The 18,828-nt window shown below is 39.8% G+C and overlaps 1 protein-coding gene across 1 annotated transcript in view; it reads left to right on the top strand.

Annotated features, from left to right (window-relative positions):
- Positions 1-18,828, top strand: part of LOC102785341 (voltage-dependent T-type calcium channel subunit alpha-1I-like) — a 180,833-nt gene that overhangs the window by 40,897 nt on the left and 121,108 nt on the right. The window contains exon 4 of the mRNA XM_087841530.1: positions 5,822-5,981. Coding sequence (XP_087697656.1) covers positions 5,822-5,981 — 160 coding nt within the window. The remainder of the gene's footprint in view (positions 1-5,821; positions 5,982-18,828) is intronic.

The following is an 18,828-nucleotide window of genomic DNA, read 5'->3' as shown; positions in this document are numbered from 1 at the left end:
AGTGGCACATAAACACCTGCAAGAGTCTGTGATTGGCTAACAGAGGTAAAATTACAGGCAGGATAAGCAGCGCATGTAAGCAAAAGTTGGCTATCAGCACAGTAGCCATGAACAGATGGACTCTCTTGAAAAAATATTTTTTGTAGTGGACAGATATACTTTACTTTAATTCAATTCAATATCAGTTCAGGTCAGTTCAGTTGAATTTATATAGCACCAAATCATAACAAGGCACCTCAAGGATCTTTATCTTGTACGGTAAAAACCCTACAAGTAGAGAGAAAACCCCCAAAATCAGATGGCCTTCTATGAGCAAGTACTTGGTGACAGTACTCACTTTTAACAGAAAGCAGACAAATAAAAGAGTTTTCCAGTTTCCATTTCCAAGCCCAAGAGTCAGACGTTCAAATGAATTGAAACTGTGTCTCGGTCTGGTTGATTTATAGGCTGCAGTAAAAGATTGCTTCCACTCCTCCTCCTCAACCTGTGCTTCGAGGATTGTGACAATTAGTATGACCTGATTCATGTCAACTAACATATTCATCCTCCCATCATTTACTAACAGGGACTTAGAGAGCCCTAATGTTTAATAATCCATATTTGACTCCAGAGCTTTATTTGTCATTAGACAAGACAGGAAGTGGTCAGTGGACAGCAGGCGACTTTGGGAGTTGGCTGCTATCCAGACTATCCAGCAAATCAGAAGATAGAATATATATTACTACTTTTTCTGTGGCTAAACATTTTATATTAACTTTTGATTATATGTGCAAGGATAGATCTGTGTCTGTGAAGGTTCTCAGTCACCCGGGTCATTGTAATCTAAGGAGCTGGAAAGAAAAGCGTCTGAATTTCTTTAAGTTTCCTTCTTTCAGACAAAAACTGGTTGATCCCACAGAAAAAAACTCCCAAACACAAACTTAACATAGTGTATGCTGTACAGTGTAGCGAGGAATGCTCAGACCTCTAAATCACCTCTACATCGGTGAGACCAAACAGCCACTTCATAAACGCATGGCACATAGAAGAGCCACGTCGACCAGGACACGACTCGGCTGTCCATCTTCATCTAAAGGACAAAGGTCGCTCCTTCGAGGACACCAATGTTCACATTTTTGGACAGAGAAGACAGATGATTTGAAAGAAGAGAGAAAGAAGCCATCTATGTCCACTGTGAACGACCATCTTTGAACAGACGTGGTGGTTTACGACACCAACTGTTTGCCATCTATAACCCAGTGTTGAGATCCCTTCCCAGACGCCTTAACGCCCACTCACATCCTGGGCCATTTCACCTCAGTAAATCACATGATAGGGTGGGGCTAGATTTCACAGTGGGTTCTCCCGAAACCTTAGCTGATTGTGACATACACCAAGTCCAGATGTTTTTCTTTCCCAGCTCCTTATGTTAGATCTACTACTTTTCATAGCTACAACCAATATGGAGGAACTCATATTACTTACAAAGGGGAATTTCTATCAGCCTCAGGGAAACTTTGGGTTTTCTTCTAATTGGCACAAATGTGCGTGGTCTTTGTACACATAGACTTTAATTAACATCAGCAAGTTAATATTTTTGTTACCACACATAAAAGCTTCCAGCATAATTTCAGCCTTTCCCTAACTCTTTATTATGTTTTTCAGTTCACTTTTTTAAATAAAAAAATTTATAAGATGTTGAAAGCACAGCATATTTTCAGTAGATTGAATAGATCTATTAATGCTCAAGTATTGGCAACACAATTGTCAACATTAACATTAAAGCATCAAGTTATTTTGTCAAGCACCAGCAACACTATCCAAAGAGTGAGAAGGCCAAGTTGTAACAGTGCCAGCATCGGCTGCCAAAAGCCAGTTATTTGACTCATTTTTATTTGTTGGATGATAAAGATGCAGTTCTGTGCTTTGAATAAAGACTATTTACCGGAAAGCTCTTCGCTCCACATTGTTGGCTTTATGAGTGCAGACACACCAGTAAATGCATATGTTGTGCAGGCAGTACACGAAATGTCACAAAAGTGCAACCAACACAAAGCCACTTTTGTGTACACACACTTTCAGGCACATAGTAACTAAGCGGACACTCTCGGAGGACGATGTGAGAACTGAACAGAGGAGTCACTTAATGGCGCTAATGGAAATTATCCATGTCGGGTTCCCACTGGTCACAGCTTAAAGGACTGGGCCTGTTTACTACATTACCCTCAACCCCTCTGGGAGACATCGTATTAGCTGCCAGGGTAACGGCCATCAGAGTATTCTATGTTGTTCCCTTTTCATTTACATTCTACTTGATTCAAATCATTAAAACTATGAAGGAAACACTGGTCCTTCAGTGTAGTCAAAACTTGTGTGTCTAGAACAAGTCCACTATTTTATTTTAGAATTTTTGTTATTTTGTATGTCTCGTTGTACATGTGACACATTCTCCTCTTTTCCTTTTAATTAGTTAACTGTTTTAAATGTTAATATATTCACATCAGGGTGCCTTATTTGATATTGCAGTGTTTTAAGCTTCTAGCAACTTCAAACAGACTTAATCAAACTGAAATGGGACGTCTGTTTCAATTTGCTCAAAGAAAATCAGATTCTCTGATTTTAGTTTGACTGCAGAATGTGCTTATAGTAACTTCATTTAAATAGCATTTTTCAGGGGTAGCTAAAGTCATTAATTACAAAGGCCAAAGAAAACCTTTTATTTTAAAAAAAGAAACATCTTATCAAACACCTTGTTGTCTGGTTGAGAGGAGAATGCTTGAATTTTTGAAGAATTCAGTACCCACAAATCATCAATTATTGACATCAAAAAACCAAACTCAGCCCAGACAGTTGTTCACCAAAGGTCATGTGTTGTGTTTAAACCCAAAGGATAAAAAGAGAAGGAGATTATATATATATATATATATATATATATATATATATTCCCACCAAAGCTAAAATCTCACCCGTTAAAAGGGGGATTTCAATTCTCATTAGAAATTAATAATATTTTCCATGTGTGACTTACCACTTCCTGCAGCTCTAAAGAAGATTTTATACAAGAAGATAAAACAAATTGAACTTTGTATCCATCACTAATAGGGAAGATTCTTTCATGGTCAGACAGAAAATATACATCAGATTCAAAACACAGCCTTATTTTAAAGGGAAATATCACCTTTACTGTAAATACACGGGTCAAGTTTCCAAGTCTTCTGCTTGTGTACAGCTGCACGCCTCCAGTGTATGTATTCATCAAGTAAGACATCCTTTTTACTACGTTATGTAATGAGACCCCTGGAAGAGGATCTATGGATGGGCTTCCCCCTGACTAATCACTTAAATGTTGTATCAATCTTCAATCCATTTTACAGATACAATTTAACCCATAGTTTAGTTTCCCCAAGTGTTTAGCCCCAAAGTAATTGGCTGTGGGATTACAATTAGTGAGGAGATTAGTGATTGATTAGCTAATTATGATAATACGACGGCTTATATAGAAATGGATGTGTAAATTTCTGCACCAACTAAAGAGTGGGAGGGATGGCAGAGAATGCTTTAAGACAGGGAAAGCGATAGGTGAGACGAGGATTTGGAGTCTGTGTGCACTAATTATACAGATCCAAAGATTTTTGTGTGTTTGTGCACGTCTTCCATTTTCCAGTGGAGCATAGGGGTATGTTGCTCATCCAATTTTAAAGCAGAACACAGAATTATCACAGTCAGCAGTGCAGCCTCTTATAAAGAGCTTAGTTTTCAAAATATAACAAAGTTAACAAGGTTTTGGTAACTGAATGACACTTTAAGCTGGCATCATTAGATCTTTTTCTAGAAAGTTGGAGATTGCTTAACCTCTGTTAGAATGAAACATTATAGTGAGAAACTGTTTGATTAGTTCTTACCAACCTTTTCGTTCCCACACTGTTGCTGTGCTTCCTAAAATGCTTCAGTCATACAGTACGGTGCAAACGCCTTGATTTTGTGATCAGTAATTTATTGGGATTTGGGTTAAAGTAAGGGTGTGTGGAATTCTAACGAGCATGAAAATCAATATTTGGTATGATCGCCTGAACTCTCTTATGCAAGATATCTTGTAATTTCCTTAAGTCACATACCTGTGGAGGCATGGAGATATCCAGGAGAGAGGGGAGTCGACTTATCGACAAGAGTGTTTAACACAAGCTGGGAGAGTGAGAGAATGCCTGAGGAACGGAGAAGAGGTGTACTGATACCAGAGGGATAAAGCTGATGAGCCATACACCGAAGCTGAGCGGGAAAGAGTTGTTGAAGTTTGTTGACAACAGGCGAAGAAGACAGATGATGATCAGTGAGCAGCAGTATGGCTTCGTAGCACTACAGATGTTTACTTTGAGTGTTAATAGAGAAATATAGAGACCATCAGAAGGAGCTGCACTGTGTTTTTGGAGCTGTGGCACTGCACGAGGAAGACATGAGTGGCAGAGAGGTATGTGAAGGTGGTGGGACATTTACAAGAACAACAAGACAGAGCTGAGGTATGAGGTGACAGATGAGGTCACGGTAGGGGTGGGATTACATCAGGGATCGGCTCTGAACCCCTTCTTGTTTGCGTTGGTGATGGACCGGTTGGCATATCAAGTCGGGCAGGAGTCTGCGTGGGTATGATGTTTGCAGATGACATTTTGTTGTGGGAGTAGGGGGCAGGTGGAAGAGAGCCTGGAGAGGTGGAGGTATGCTCTGGAGAGAAGATGAATGAAAGTCAGTAGAAACAAGACTGAATAAATGAGTGTGAATGAGAGGGAGACAGGTGTAACAATAAAGCTGCAAGGAGCAGAGGTGGTGAAGGTGTGCATGAGTTTAAATACCTGGGATCAGCCAAGCAATAAACAGAGTGTGCAAGAGAGGTGAAGGAGGGAGTGCAGGCAGGTTGGACTGAGGGGAAAAGAGGTTAATTGTAACAGAAGGATAGCAGTACTTGTCCAGTGTCCTTAAGTTTTTTAAAGACACAGTACAATGCTCACATGTGGCAAGTTTGCAGCTTACTTTGTTTGGGAATCACCTTGTTGGTTACTTGGTTGATAGTCCAAAAATACAAATTTATGCCAACATGTGTTATCTTTGGCATTTCTTTACAGGTCAGCTGAAAACATAGAAACAAATGATGTGGTTTTACAACAAGCTGTCAAAAACAAAGGTGGTTAAGGACACAATTTGTATGGACGTTTTTGCTGAGTTGTCTATCGTGAACAGAAACAACATGGGTTCATGCCCTGAGCTGCACTAAAAGTGGTCAGACACAAGGACTGGACTAAAAATGAGCAGCCAATGTCCAAAGAAATTCTTTGAAAGACTTTTGCAAGGTTTGAGATGAAAAATAATCTCTTGACTGTGAACAAAAAGGTTGTTTTGTGGGTTTTTTTTTTTTTACTGTTTTATTTAAGTCAAATAGGGATTTGGGGCAAGAGTAAAGTCGTTACTAGTAAATCAATAACAGAACTGCATCTATGCTTTCCAAGCTCGTAATGCTTTGTAGTGCTAATATTGCTGCTGTTCAGCTCACAACAGTTCACTAATTAAGGTCGGTTTATTACTGTATATGCATAAGTCAGTTTGATTCGGTGCTCTCCTGCTGGTGTGTAATTACTTATAGGTATTTTTTCTCTTCATGCTGCAAATATAAAATTAGTAAATGATTCCTCCTCTTTCCTCGTGTGTGCTGTTCTTTACCTGTACACAATTTTCCTATAAAGCTTCGTAGCAAGTGTATGGGAACGCCATTGCTCCGTTTAGATCATAAAGTAAAGTCAGCCATAGAGCTGTGCGGGATGTGTCATCACATAAGTATTTGTCTGTCTCTCTCCAGGCATGCGTATCCTGGTGAACCTGCTGCTCGACACGCTGCCCATGCTGGGTAACGTCCTTCTCCTCTGCTTTTTCGTCTTCTTCATCTTCGGCATCATAGGAGTGCAGCTGTGGGCGGGGCTGCTGAGAAACCGCTGCTACCCCGAGGAGAACTTCACACTGTGAGTCACCGCCTGCTCCGTCTGAGTGTGGAAAAGAGTGTGAGACCATCTAATGCACATTCTGTCTTCTTGAACATTAATCTCTCTGACAGGGCGTGTGTGAGTCTGACGTCTACACACTGTCACCTCTGTGTGTGTTTCTTTATTACGGTAATTGCGTCAATGATGTAACTTCTTGAATAGCACATGAATCAAAATACACACAGTACCCGCAATGTATATGTGTGTCCGTTTCTGTATGTGTAAATAGGTCTGTCACCTCTCCTCTCATTACCTGCCCTCCCTCTGCGTGACTCTAGAAGATTAATTACATCATCTATTCAATTCACTCACATTTCCATAGTGTGAGATTAAGCCTCCCTCTGGCCCCGTCTCTCAAGTGCTAATATAATGAGGCTGATGGCAAACTAAAATTTGCACAAAGCAAATATCATTACCTCATAATCAAATCTGCCACTTAATTAAAAAGCTGACACTCTTCTTCACTGCAACCTTTCTCTCTAACCCATTTTCTGCCAAGTCATCAAGATTATATCAGCGTTTCTGCAATAAACTGCAGAGACGTAGGATCGAGAAATTCCAGGTACTGTAGCTTAAACATGTTTGGCAAAATGAAATAGGTGGAGAAGGGGTGACTGAACGTAACTTTTTTAGGTTTCACAATGCTGTAATATTCAAATTCAAGGTTATAGAAGCATCTCTAAAGACTTCAGATTCCAACACACAACCACAATTCACAGAGATCGTCTATAAATGGAAGAAATTCAAAATCATGTTCACCTTCCACAGAAACGATCGACCAACAGAGATCACACAAGAGTGTGACATGTACTAGTCAATCCCAAACAACAAGACCACATTTGAACTTATTGGTTTAACCTCCTAGGACCCGAACTCTTCCACAGCATGCATTTTAATTTCTCTTTGATATTTGGGCATATTGGGGCCCGATGAATGTAAAAACAAAGAATTACCAGATTTTTTTTTTTTTACCTAATTTTTGTTTTTAAGAAAAATAAGAGCCACATATGAGGATATTCGTTTATAATTTTGATAGAACAGTAGCCGTATAATGCCCTTGTAAGTGGATATCGGGCCCTTGTAGAGCAAAATTGAGTATTTTGGTCTAAATAACGCAAAATGTGATGTCCACATATGTGGACGCCAGGTCCTAGGAGGTTAAATAAGATGTATTCTGTTTGAGGAAATAACACCAGTTGTCATGGAGCACTGAAATGAGATGAGATGAGATAGCCTTTATTTGTCAGTTGCAGGTCTTTTGCCCACAACCAAGATGACAGACCTTGCCCGACCGTACATAAAATACACAAACATCACATTGGGGAGACAGGTCAGGCTAGGTAGCAAGGAAAAAAAACATCGAAATGTGTAACACAGAAGGATAATACAGGAATGCACAGATATCAACACACCATAGCACAATAAACACAGACAAGCAACATGGGAAAGAGTTCCAGTGTGTACATCTGATCTGGGACCGCTGCAATCTTTCGACTGCGCCTCCAACTGACCCAATGTCCACATCAGAGGGGAGGTAAGCGTTGGAGGTGGCGTTGGATCCGGGGTAGGGAGGGTGATGCGTCAGTGAGTGCTTATCAGTATCAGTATATGTATGTGTGTGCGTGTCCATAGTTCAGCTGAGACAGTGTCCTTCGCCCTGCCAGGCTAAGTAAACAGTCTTCCAGCCAACCCAGGTGGCCTTGCATGGAAAGGGAAGGAACAGACTAAACACAGTCGTTATCAGGGTGTTTTGTTCAGCTCCGGCCTTGCAGCTGGCGCCGAGAGGGTATCCGCATGAAGTGATGGTATTTTTTACTTTAGTGCGAACAGCTCATATGAATTTCAAAGCAGTTCTACAGTCCAACACTGGTCTCTCAATCTCCTGTTGGAGAGCCGCGAGCTTCGCCATACTTGCGTTCTGTGATGTTGTCATTTCTTGTGCTCAAGGAGCCAATTTCTGAGAACTCACGGCAGTGTGCCTCCCCGAGATGTCATCCAATTTTGCGCCCAGAGATGTTATTCCGGGCTAGCCCTTCCGAGATGTATCCAGTCTGCAGTCAGAGATCTTATTCTGAGTATTCACAGCAGCCGTAGCCTCTCCAAGATCTTATCCGTGCTGACTCAATGAGCCCATTTTGAGAAACTCACACCTCTCCCATCATTCCAATCCCAGCGGGCAGCCTTGTTGGGGTTTGAACAGCCGGTTCTGCTTTCTTAATTCTTCGATAAGTCAGGGCCAAGCCAGCTCCAATCAGCCAGAACCCTGTTACCATGGTTCCGAATAGGTAGATATCTTCAGCACTCAGGCTCACCCAAGCCCAGACTTCTCGTTGAGAAAGGGGTGTCAATTGCATTTAGGGACCAGTTGATCCAATCCATAATTCCTCTTTTAGGTTTTAGAGAACAGACTGTGAGAGAATGTTCCAGGGAAAATACAAAAAAACCCACGAGACTAGACAAGGACATAAGCAGGGAAGATAAGGGAGAGGAGAAAAAGTGCGTCCACCTCCTCCGAGAGCCAAAGAAGAAGATGAAATCTGAGTTATACTAGAAAATGCTGAAGGAAATTTTTAGGACATGTGCCATGGGCAAGACAACAATTCTTAGCATATAAGTTGCACTTCAAAATCAAGTGTTAAAGTACAATATAGTTAAAGTTACAGTGTCTAAAATCTTACCATTAGATGTCAGTAGATTGCAGTCAACTGAAGTCTGTTCTTACCATTCCTAATTCTCACAGTAATTTTCTCACATTACTCACAAATAACTCTGTCCACCATTAATCTGTAGTGATGCTAGGCTGTAAGTCAGCTGTTTACATCAGCTGTCAATATTCTGGGTGTCCACATCTATTTACTGTAGATTTACTGTAGGAGGCTGTAACACTTTGTGAAAGGAAAGTGATGCTGAGGTTAGCTGTTGAGGATATCTTGAACTTTTCTGTCAGTAAGTGCTGCTGTTACCACTTGTTAGCTGCTGTTGGCATCTGTTAGTAGGTGTTAGCCTCTGTTCGCTGCTATTAGATGGTGTTAAACTGTCTTTGAAGTAGATCTAGCATTGCTGGTATGACATTTAGTGAATAAACTCTCATGTGAGAATGTAATCAAACTGTTTATCAGAGGGACAGCATAATGTTAGCTGCTGTTAGCTGTTGTTCAGACTTATTCTTGTTCTACTGACAAGTAATTGCAGCGATATCACGTTGTCACTTTTGTTAATGTTTTCACTTCTTAGGTGAAGGGGACCTTTCTCAGGTGAGAAATTACAGGTGTGATCTTTCATATCTTGAGAGTGAAGGTGCAGGCACGAATTCAAATTTGCCTCCAGTGCACATAAACACTTTCTCTTCTTCCCCATCTTTGGAGTAATAGATATGTGGCCGGTCTCTAGCCACATACATACATATTCATCACAGCCACTATATTCAAGGTGGTGAATAGCAAAAGACTGACTGTAACTGAACTTCAGAGTGACCGAGTCCAATTTTTGGCCTTTAACCAGCAGAAATCTCAAAGGAGATGAAGCAGTATAATTCCAGTAAAGTTATGAATCTGAAATCGGGAATGGGAGAGAAAGCTTATAAATACATTGCTTGCAAATATATAAACAAAATGACTGTGTATGTTGTGACAAATCACCCCCTGCTCTTTGCACCCTTATTCATATACTCATTCCTCTACTTTTTAAAAATCCAAACAAATATTAGAAAGGGTGCAAGAAGAAAACAAATAAAAAACTAAGAACTGATACATGCACACACCTCCTACCTGTACAGAGTACTGTATCTGAATTTCAGAAAAGGTCTAACCTTTAGGTGGACTGTGCCTTTATCCTTTTGCTGTTTTTTAGTTAACCTCTCTTACTATGGCGTTATTTTTGTGCCACTATTCTGAGCGCACGTAAAAACAAATTGCAGGTGCAAGTGTTGCATTTTGAGGAGAAATTTATTTTGAGCAAAGAAAAGCTAAATTTGAGTGAACAAAATTCATTGCTGCTTGCAAAAAATGTATTTCAGTGTTTGCTATTATCCACACACACTCAATAGCAGCCCCTGTCGCTCAGTTTTTGCATTTGCGCTCGCAATGTGTTGCTTGCGCGCTCAACATTTCTGCCTGTGCGTGCTCAACTCTTTCTGTACACCGTTATATTTGTGCCACAAAACCAGCCAATCACAGACTTGGATGCAAAGAAAAATCTGATTGGCTGTTTTGGTCTCCAATCAGCTCAAAATGATGAAATGCAATATCCCAGAATCCATTTCGTCCAAAACTCAAACGAGGCAGTGGCGGAAGAACACAGAGTGGCGGAGTTTGAAATATTACTCTTTCTGGGTCACAAAATAAACTTTTAAGATATTTTCATGCGAGAATGGTGCTGTGTAAACTTCAAATACCTGCTCGATTTATCAAGACATCACATATTTGCATAAGTGCTCTAACGTTTTCGGAGATGCCTGCACGCAATTTGTTTTTACGTGCGCTCAGAATAGTGGCACAAAAATAACGCCATATCTTACCTGTATAGTTTAATAGTATTGCACAGTTTATTGTATTTTTCGCATATACTTTTCATGAGTACTGTTCCGTGTCCCAGTGGCTGTGGGGTGTTTATTTTTGTTGGCGGTATCAGAAACTCAATTACTCTTCTGTCATGTTGCTTTAGTGAAGTGCAAATGCTTTGTAGTTCATTCTCTGCTCATGGAGTACTACTTGCTTTTTTGTATTTCTGGGCATTAGACTGTGTAATGCATGTGTCTGTGAATAGCAGCATAAACACCAGCTGTCACTTATATGTCAGCAACCTTCAGCTTCTACCCAAAATAAAAAGTTTGGTGATTTGAAAAAGCTTGACTTTCTTTAATTCAGCAATTTCACAGTTCTCATGCAAAAATGTTTAATAGTTTAATGATTTTAATCATGTGTCTTTTTAGTGTAATTTCTTGAGACTCACATGCAGACTTGATTTTATTTTTCTTTTACACTTTCCATTTGGGTAGATTTAAAAAGAGATCAGAATTAGGTTTAAGACATGCAAATGCATGGAGCAAGCATCCTCTCCATTTAATGCCACATCTGAGAACATCTGGCTGTGGTGCCATAGCATTTGTTCCAAACATTCAGGACCCTCTGTTTAAGTCACTGGACTACATCACATGTTGAAAAATGATTTTCGAGTGGTACAGAGTGCATTTACATGTGAGGGTGATGGGCACCGGGGCAGTTTGTTCTGTTCATCTGATGTGAAGGTCAAACAGCAGTCTTACAATGGTAACCTAGGCTATTGTCAGTATATTTTAATGCCTTTTGTTTTTGATAGTTGTTGTTATTTTAGAAAATTGATACTACTAATACTAGTAAGGAATATTCTTTAAATGTCATACTTTTTCTAGTTGTGAGAACCTCAAAAACAACATTTTGTGTGTTTGGCTCAAGATTTCTAATATGTGTTGTTTTAAAGTTGAATTTTAATTGGAGGCCAAATTGCCTAAAATTAATCTTAAATGCATTGGAATATTGTTAAAATCAGCTGTAAAGTATTTAAAATCAGTTAATTGTGCCTAAGTTTGTAAGCAGTTGTTGATTTCTTCCTTTCCAGTGGAAATAGCTCCCAGTTTGGCTTCAGGAGTCAGACACCGTCTCTACTTTAAAGATTTGAGTTAAAATCTATCTTTTGATTTATTTAATAGGCTTAATTCAGCAACTCTGAACCATTCCTTATTTATGTTGCTATTGAGGTTTTTCTCTTGATGTCATGCAACGTTTGTCATGCAAGTGTTGTCCCTTTGACATGATATAACCACCGGTTACTAGGGAAAAATGTGTGTTCCATGATTGGTTGGTAGTGATTCCTGGAGGTTGCGAGGTGAAAATGATTGCAAAGAAAGTGCTGTACCAAAAACTCCTGATGAGTGACAGACTGCCAGGATTGCCTGTACTGTTACTCCCTCAGCTGATGGGTGGGAGGCATGAAGATCTAAGTTGGTAATTAATGTGATGCGATGTAGGAGCTTCAAATTGATATCATAGGTGAAGTTGCTAAAAATATTGAAAGACTTTGATTCTCACTGACCTCAACTTCAAGGTTAGAGGTCATGTTTTCTGAAATTCTTGTCAATGCAATAACTAGTGGACAAGGCAACGTAGAAGATTCAAATTGATACCATAGGTGCAGTTACTAAAAATCACTGAGTTTGAAACTCAGTGATCTTGACTTTAATGTCAAGGTCAGAGTTCAAGGTTTCTGAAAATCTTCTGAATGTAATAACTCAAAAACACGGTGACCAAGGAGTTTGAAACTGACACCATAGGTGTGTGTACTACGAGGGAGGAAGCAAAACTGAGCACACTATACACAAGAAGAGCAACTACCAAAATAAAACAGGAAACATGACACACAGATTAAGATGCGGACTTGACACCGGAACTGGGGAAGAACAGACATGAGAACATAACTGACTGGATGTGAACATGGAAAACAAGGCACAGTAACAAAACCTAAAGACCAGAAACCACAAAATACTAAAGATGAAAAACACAAATGAAAAACACTAAATGAGACGAAATGCAAAAACCAGGAAACACAAACACTGGGTTCCTAGATCCAGGACACCTTGAGCTGAACTGCCATTATACTTAATTAGTTGAAATGAATTAGATCCTTTTTGTTCACTTTTTATATTGTCATGATATTTTTGTGATTTAAATGTTATCTCTTAATATTAATACTGTCTCGGAACGCTTGTATAGAAAAGAATGATAAAATAAAGTGGCCCAAAGGTAAAAAATGACCTAATACCAGCTGGCTTTTATTCATTATCTGCTCACTTGTATTTTTCACAGCAAAATTAAGAGATTTTAATAGTCAGCGCTTCTTAATTAGTCATAAATTATGACAGTTCATTTTCCCTGGAAGGAAATAGCAAATCAGAATTAGAAGCTTAAAGCTAAACAGGTGTTGTTTGTTCCTAACCATGTCTATGATTAAGAGTACAGCTAATACCACTGTGCAAACACAGAGCTCAGACAATAACTGGGATTCTGTTAGCGGTAAAGAAATGCCTGGGGAGACCAGATCTGAGGCCAAGCATTTGATTGGGCCAGTTTGGCTGCACAGAGTGGGCTGGACGACAGTTCGCACTTAGAAGCCCGGAAAGAAAATAATGATCTGATGAGAGGCTGTGGGGTAGGTCATCACCATAGTAACCAATTCTGAGATGAAATGGAGAGGGGATGTAATCATGGGATGCCCTGATCTCCCTGAGTAAATCTCAATAATGTCATCCAATTTTGGTAAAACATTCGCACAGGTACTCTTTTTCCACCCTTTTTTTGTCAACGAGCTGATGTAAACAGCGTGTGACGGTTGTAATTCACACTGCCAGGTTTCCAGAAACAAGAGCAAGAGGTATGAAACAGCTGCTTTAGCTGGTGCCTTTGCTGTCAGGAGTCCAACATCTCTTCAGCTGTGAAATGACTGCTGTCTGTCTGACACTCTCTGGTGACGAACATAATCACCTCGGTATACAGGATCACAAAGCTGATGTCCAAACTGATAATGAGCGAGGCTGTGATATCGGCTGTCAGTGGATGTTGGCTCAGTCGTGCACAGAGGTTGGGACTTGTGGATGGTTGGCTGTCTGTCACATTTTTCTCATATTTACTTGTTCTTCTCATACCTCCCAGTAAGGACTGTGAAAAGGATGAACAACACATGGGTCTATCTGGGAACACATGCTCATTTGTGCAGACAATACACTGCACATTTACATCCCTAAGAGGAACATGAGCATGGAAATACCCCCAGAAACTAATGTCTCTGGAGTGAGATGTCCAGAGAGAGTCAGTGAGATACTTCATATCAGTTTTATTTATATAATGGCAAATCACAATAGCACTAGCTTCAGGGTGCTGTATATTGTAAGATAAAGACCCTACAATAATATGGAGAGAGCCCCAACAATCAAACGACCCCCTTTGAGGAAGGACTTGCGAACAGTGGGAAGGAAAAACTTCCTTTTAATAGGAAGAAACCTCCAGACTCAGGGAGGGGCAGCCATCCTCTGACCAGTTGGGGATGAGGGAAGTAAGACAGGACAAAAGTAGGGATGGGTATCGTTTAGGTTTTATCCGATACCAGTACCAAACCGGTACTTTTGAAACGGTGCCGGTGCTTAAACGGTGCTCGAACCGGTGCTTAAAGAATGGAGAACACAAAATTGGTCCAAAAACCTCTCATGTTCAGCTGTTTTTTTGTAAAAAGATAACAATGTTAGCCTTTTCTGCAGCTATAGAGCATATATGGTATCACTCTGGGCTGGAAGCAGTGCTTAAACAATGGAAAAAACACCAATTTTGTCTAAAAACCTCTCATGTTTAGCTGTTTCCCATTTTTTCTTTGGTCATTTTAGCTTTTTTGGCCAGGGTGAAGGAAGTATCTGCCATCAAACAAGAAAACAGCCGCATGTAACTACGACGGTGTTTGCTAGTTCACCTTACATGCATTAATGTAATAACGTGGTTAGCCTACTCAACGTTGCTGCCATCATCATCCATCATCATTTCTGCTACACTGGCAGGGCTAGGGGCCAGGACTCTTGTCTTCGGGTTCTTGGGAGATGTTGCTAACTCCGGGTCCGATAACAGGCACCACACCCACAGTAGATGTGCTCGGTGTGAGGGCTCGCAGCAAGGTGTCAAATAAGGCGCATTTCTCGGCTTTTAACAAAATGCTATACGTCGCCAGGTGTTTCATCAGATTCGAGGTGTGACCTCCTTTGCACAGTATCACAGAATCAGCTTGAAGTACTTGTTGCAAGTTGCTGAGTTTGCATCTTTTGCTGTGAAGTACAGCCAGAATTTTGACCGCTTCGCCTTGGGCATTTTTAATCTGTAGCTCTGCTCTAAAAGAATGTACGTACCTGGGCCCGCCTACTATCCTTGGAAAGGTAAAATGATTGGCTAGAATCCAAAGTGTATGACATCTGAGGGGAAAAAAAGCACCGAAATGTGCGCTGCTTTTCGGTCTGGTTACTACCGTTTATGTCAGAACCGGTACCATCATGGCACCGGATACCGGTACCCATCCCTAGACAAAAGACACTGTCTCAATGCTGGTTTCATGTGAAACTAGTGTGCTAGTTTCATTGATTAATATTTTTGAGTGAGATAAAGCTGCCTCTTTTGTACTTTTAGATATCTAGCATGCATTTTCTTAGTTAAATAAACTAAACATTTTAAGTTATGTGAGGAGCACACAGCATAACAGGGAATTCAGCAGAAATGACACAATATTTGCTGTCCACTGACAAATCAATCGTTCTGATAGACAGCTTCAACATTCCTGTGCTACGATGTGTAAATGCATGGTATAAGTATATTTTGGTAACACTATATTGGGTACAGATTTATTGCGTTATTATCCAAGACAATATGAGGTGGCTAATATCTACTGATGATCTGATATTTGCTTAGGAGCATGCTAAAAGGATTTTCTGAACCTCTGCTGGTAAACCAGAGACTCTACAGTAAACTGAAGCTAAACTGAAACAAAGTTTAGCTTAAAACACATTAACAACGTTCAGTGGAAGGGCATAAGTGGTTAATACCTACCAGAGCTACTGTCTTAGCTTCAGACATTTGGGTTAAAAAATACCTGTTTCAACTAGAATCCGTGCACATGGACGAAAACCTGGTGAAAAATATCCAGTGTTATGCTGCAAACCTGCTGTTTCAGTTCATGTTTTTTGGCTTGTTAATAGCTTCTGTTGAGCCTGCAGTACGCAGGGACAGAGTCAGTGGAAGCAATACAAAGACCTACGAATACACAGAGTGTGTTAGACAGAGGGCACTTACTATGCTGCTTCTATTGAGTCATCATGAATAACAGGTCAATTGTAATTGCTAACCAGTATGTCGTTCTCTGGTCTGCCTTCTAAACAGCAACCCTTCCTCACACTGAAATAAAATCACACACAGCTTCGCTCTTTTTTTCAGCCTCTATCTTTTCATTTTCCTAATATTGCCAAAACGATCACATTTACTCTCTTCCTCCTCATGTTTGGTTTATTGTCTTCTCTTTTCATCATTTCAGCTTTACTTCTTTGTCAACTGCTTTTGTATCGTGTGTCTTACATTCTCTTGGTTTCATTAAACACAGACCTTTCTTTGACGCAGCTAATCAAGTCATAAATTGAGAAGTCGCATCAGCGTTCTATAACAGGCAGAGCAGACGGTCACGCTGAACCAGACAGCAGCCTGCTGCACAACACCAGCGCCAGACCGCATTAGCTTTTCTTTTAAAGTCTGCTTATCTAACGTCGTCTTGTCTGCATCTTCCTCATCTTGTCATGCACCCTGCTGGACGAGCTACCAAATTCAAATTAACTGAGGAACAAATGTGCTGCTGATGTCAGTTTGCAGGCTAGATCATGAATAACATGTTTAGATCATGAAAGGTGGTCGAAACATGGCCACAGTTTGGTCTGGTTAGGTCCTTTTTTATTAGTGACAGTAGCTGCTTGTGGACCACTAACAACATGCTGTCCCCACATTACACGTAGGCACTGTTTAGTACTTTGTATCTTTCCTTCATATCACTCAGAGGTATTAAGAGTATTGAGGTCATACAAATATTAATATATTACTCCCAGAAGAAAGTAATATATTACACTAGCCATTTACTTTTGCATTACTCTGTAACATAGACATATAAATAACACTCAGGTTATAAGCGCTGTGTTAGCGTGAAGAGATGTTTGAAGTTAAGTTTGCTGATCATAGCAAGAGGCGCGTTTAATGCAAGCTTGAAAGAAACCTTAGTAATGCAATGAATGGCATAATTGAAACTGTAATGTGATAAATGCGACTGTCGTACTCAAAATTGTAATCTGATTACCGTGCTTTTTTAAAGTTCTTGTACTTGTTTTTAAATCTGTAATCTCTTTGTGAACTTTGTGAACCCTGGTTTTGCTTTATAAATAAAGCTGGTGTGGTATGGTGCTTTGTTAGATTATATCCAGCACTGGTCATTGACATAATCCTTGCGCTGGCTGAGATAATAGAATAGAATAGAATTCAACTTTATTGTCATTGCACATGTCACAGGTACAGGGCAACAAAATGCAGTTTGCATCCATCCAGAAGTGCTTTAGCCATGATATAGATATATTACAATATATATTAGCAATAATATAGGAGTATGTTACAGAAATGGGTCTATTGTTTCTCCAAAAACTTTTTTCACGTCTATGACGGCGCATTTTGTTTTTTGCTTGTCTGGCTGTCTCGCTAAATCAGGAACTCTTTGAAAGAATTTCTTAAAATTTTGCACTTGAAGTCAAAGCAAAACTGATTCGATTTTAATTAAAGTCAAGGACACAGTTCCACACAAATGTTCAACGAGATAAAACAATACAGTGATGAAACTAGTGCATATTTTTTATGTGTAGACAGGCATGCATGTTTGCGAAGCACCACAACCACAATGGTGATTCTAGTTTCTTCCTTTTAAAAGGTACTTTCAGCTGCTCCCTTCACAAGGGGTTGCCGCAGTAGGTTGCTCCACAGTTTTGATTTGCTAGCTTTTTAAGCCCGATGCCCTTCCTGATGCAACCACCGGGGGATTTGTACTTCCTCCTGACATCAAACCAGCAATCTCTCGCTTCTTACGTATGTGTAAACTCTCCACTATTCGGTTTCGCCTATTTAAAAAAAGTATTTGCACTACATTATAAAATCCCGTCATACTCCTTGACAAAAATGGAGTTTAACACTTTAAAAGTCACGCTTTAGAAGGTGACACAAAATAAACTTGTCAGTCAAAAGATTTTCAGCGAAAAGCACTATAAATCACACTGCTGTGAAATGTTTTTAACAGGTTTGAGTCAGGCTTTGAACACATTGTTAAAATTCTGTTTGCATAGAAGACTTTAAAGCCTCCAATATTTTTGTGTTTCTGTAGTTTGCGAAACACGAAAAGAAAAAATCCAAAAGGAAAATTTCACATTCAGTGTGAGAAACACGCAGATCGCTGGACTGAACAGCGAGTCTGACGGTTTGTTCTCGGGCTGCCTTTGTAGCCAGTACATGATCAATCTTGCATCAAGAAAAATGTTCGTCACACGGAAACGGTGCGCTGACAACGGCTGTCAAACAGAGTCAGACCGCAGACTGTCAGCTAGATGTGTCAGGGTTAAAATGTCTCCATCACTACCCACCCTGCCTCTGTGTCTGTGTGCGTACGTCTGCTTGTGGTGTATTTCTCTCACTTTTACTGTTACACACATAATCATCTCTCTCTATCTCTGTCCTTTCATCCACTCATCTCTCCACTTGTGAGCACTCATATAACAAACTTAAATGCACCATTACACAGGAAGCTTTGATCTAGGCTCGTGTGCATCTCTTTGCATGCCACTATACTTGTAAAGAAACAGATGGATGAGAATGGCAAGGTTAGAGAGGATTTTGTTTTCTTCTTATCTGATCATTTATTAGATATTTATTAGATATCTTCATTAAAAAAAATACCTCAAAATGTTGCAAAATTCTCTTTCACCCATATAATATAATATGACTTCTGTTCTGCCTGGTTTAATTGCGAGACTTTGTTGATGAAACACACTATTCCTGTCTATAATACACACATTTTATGCTGATTTTACTATGACTGGATGTTTAAAACTGGATGTCTGACTCTGACAAGCAGATTTTTTCACCATTTGATTCATAAATATTTAAGACTGATTTCAGATTGTCTTTCTTCTGTATTTTTTCTTCAGTTTTTTCCTTCTCCCTCTTTTTTTGACCCATTTTAAAGTGTACTTATC

This window comes from Neolamprologus brichardi, chromosome 6 (assembly GCF_056152115.1).
Source record: "Neolamprologus brichardi isolate AB-2024 chromosome 6, ASM5615211v1, whole genome shotgun sequence".
Taxonomy (NCBI): Eukaryota; Metazoa; Chordata; class Actinopteri; order Cichliformes; family Cichlidae; genus Neolamprologus; species Neolamprologus brichardi.
Note: the sequence above shows the minus strand (reverse complement) of the source record. Positions and strands in the feature narration are given on the sequence as shown.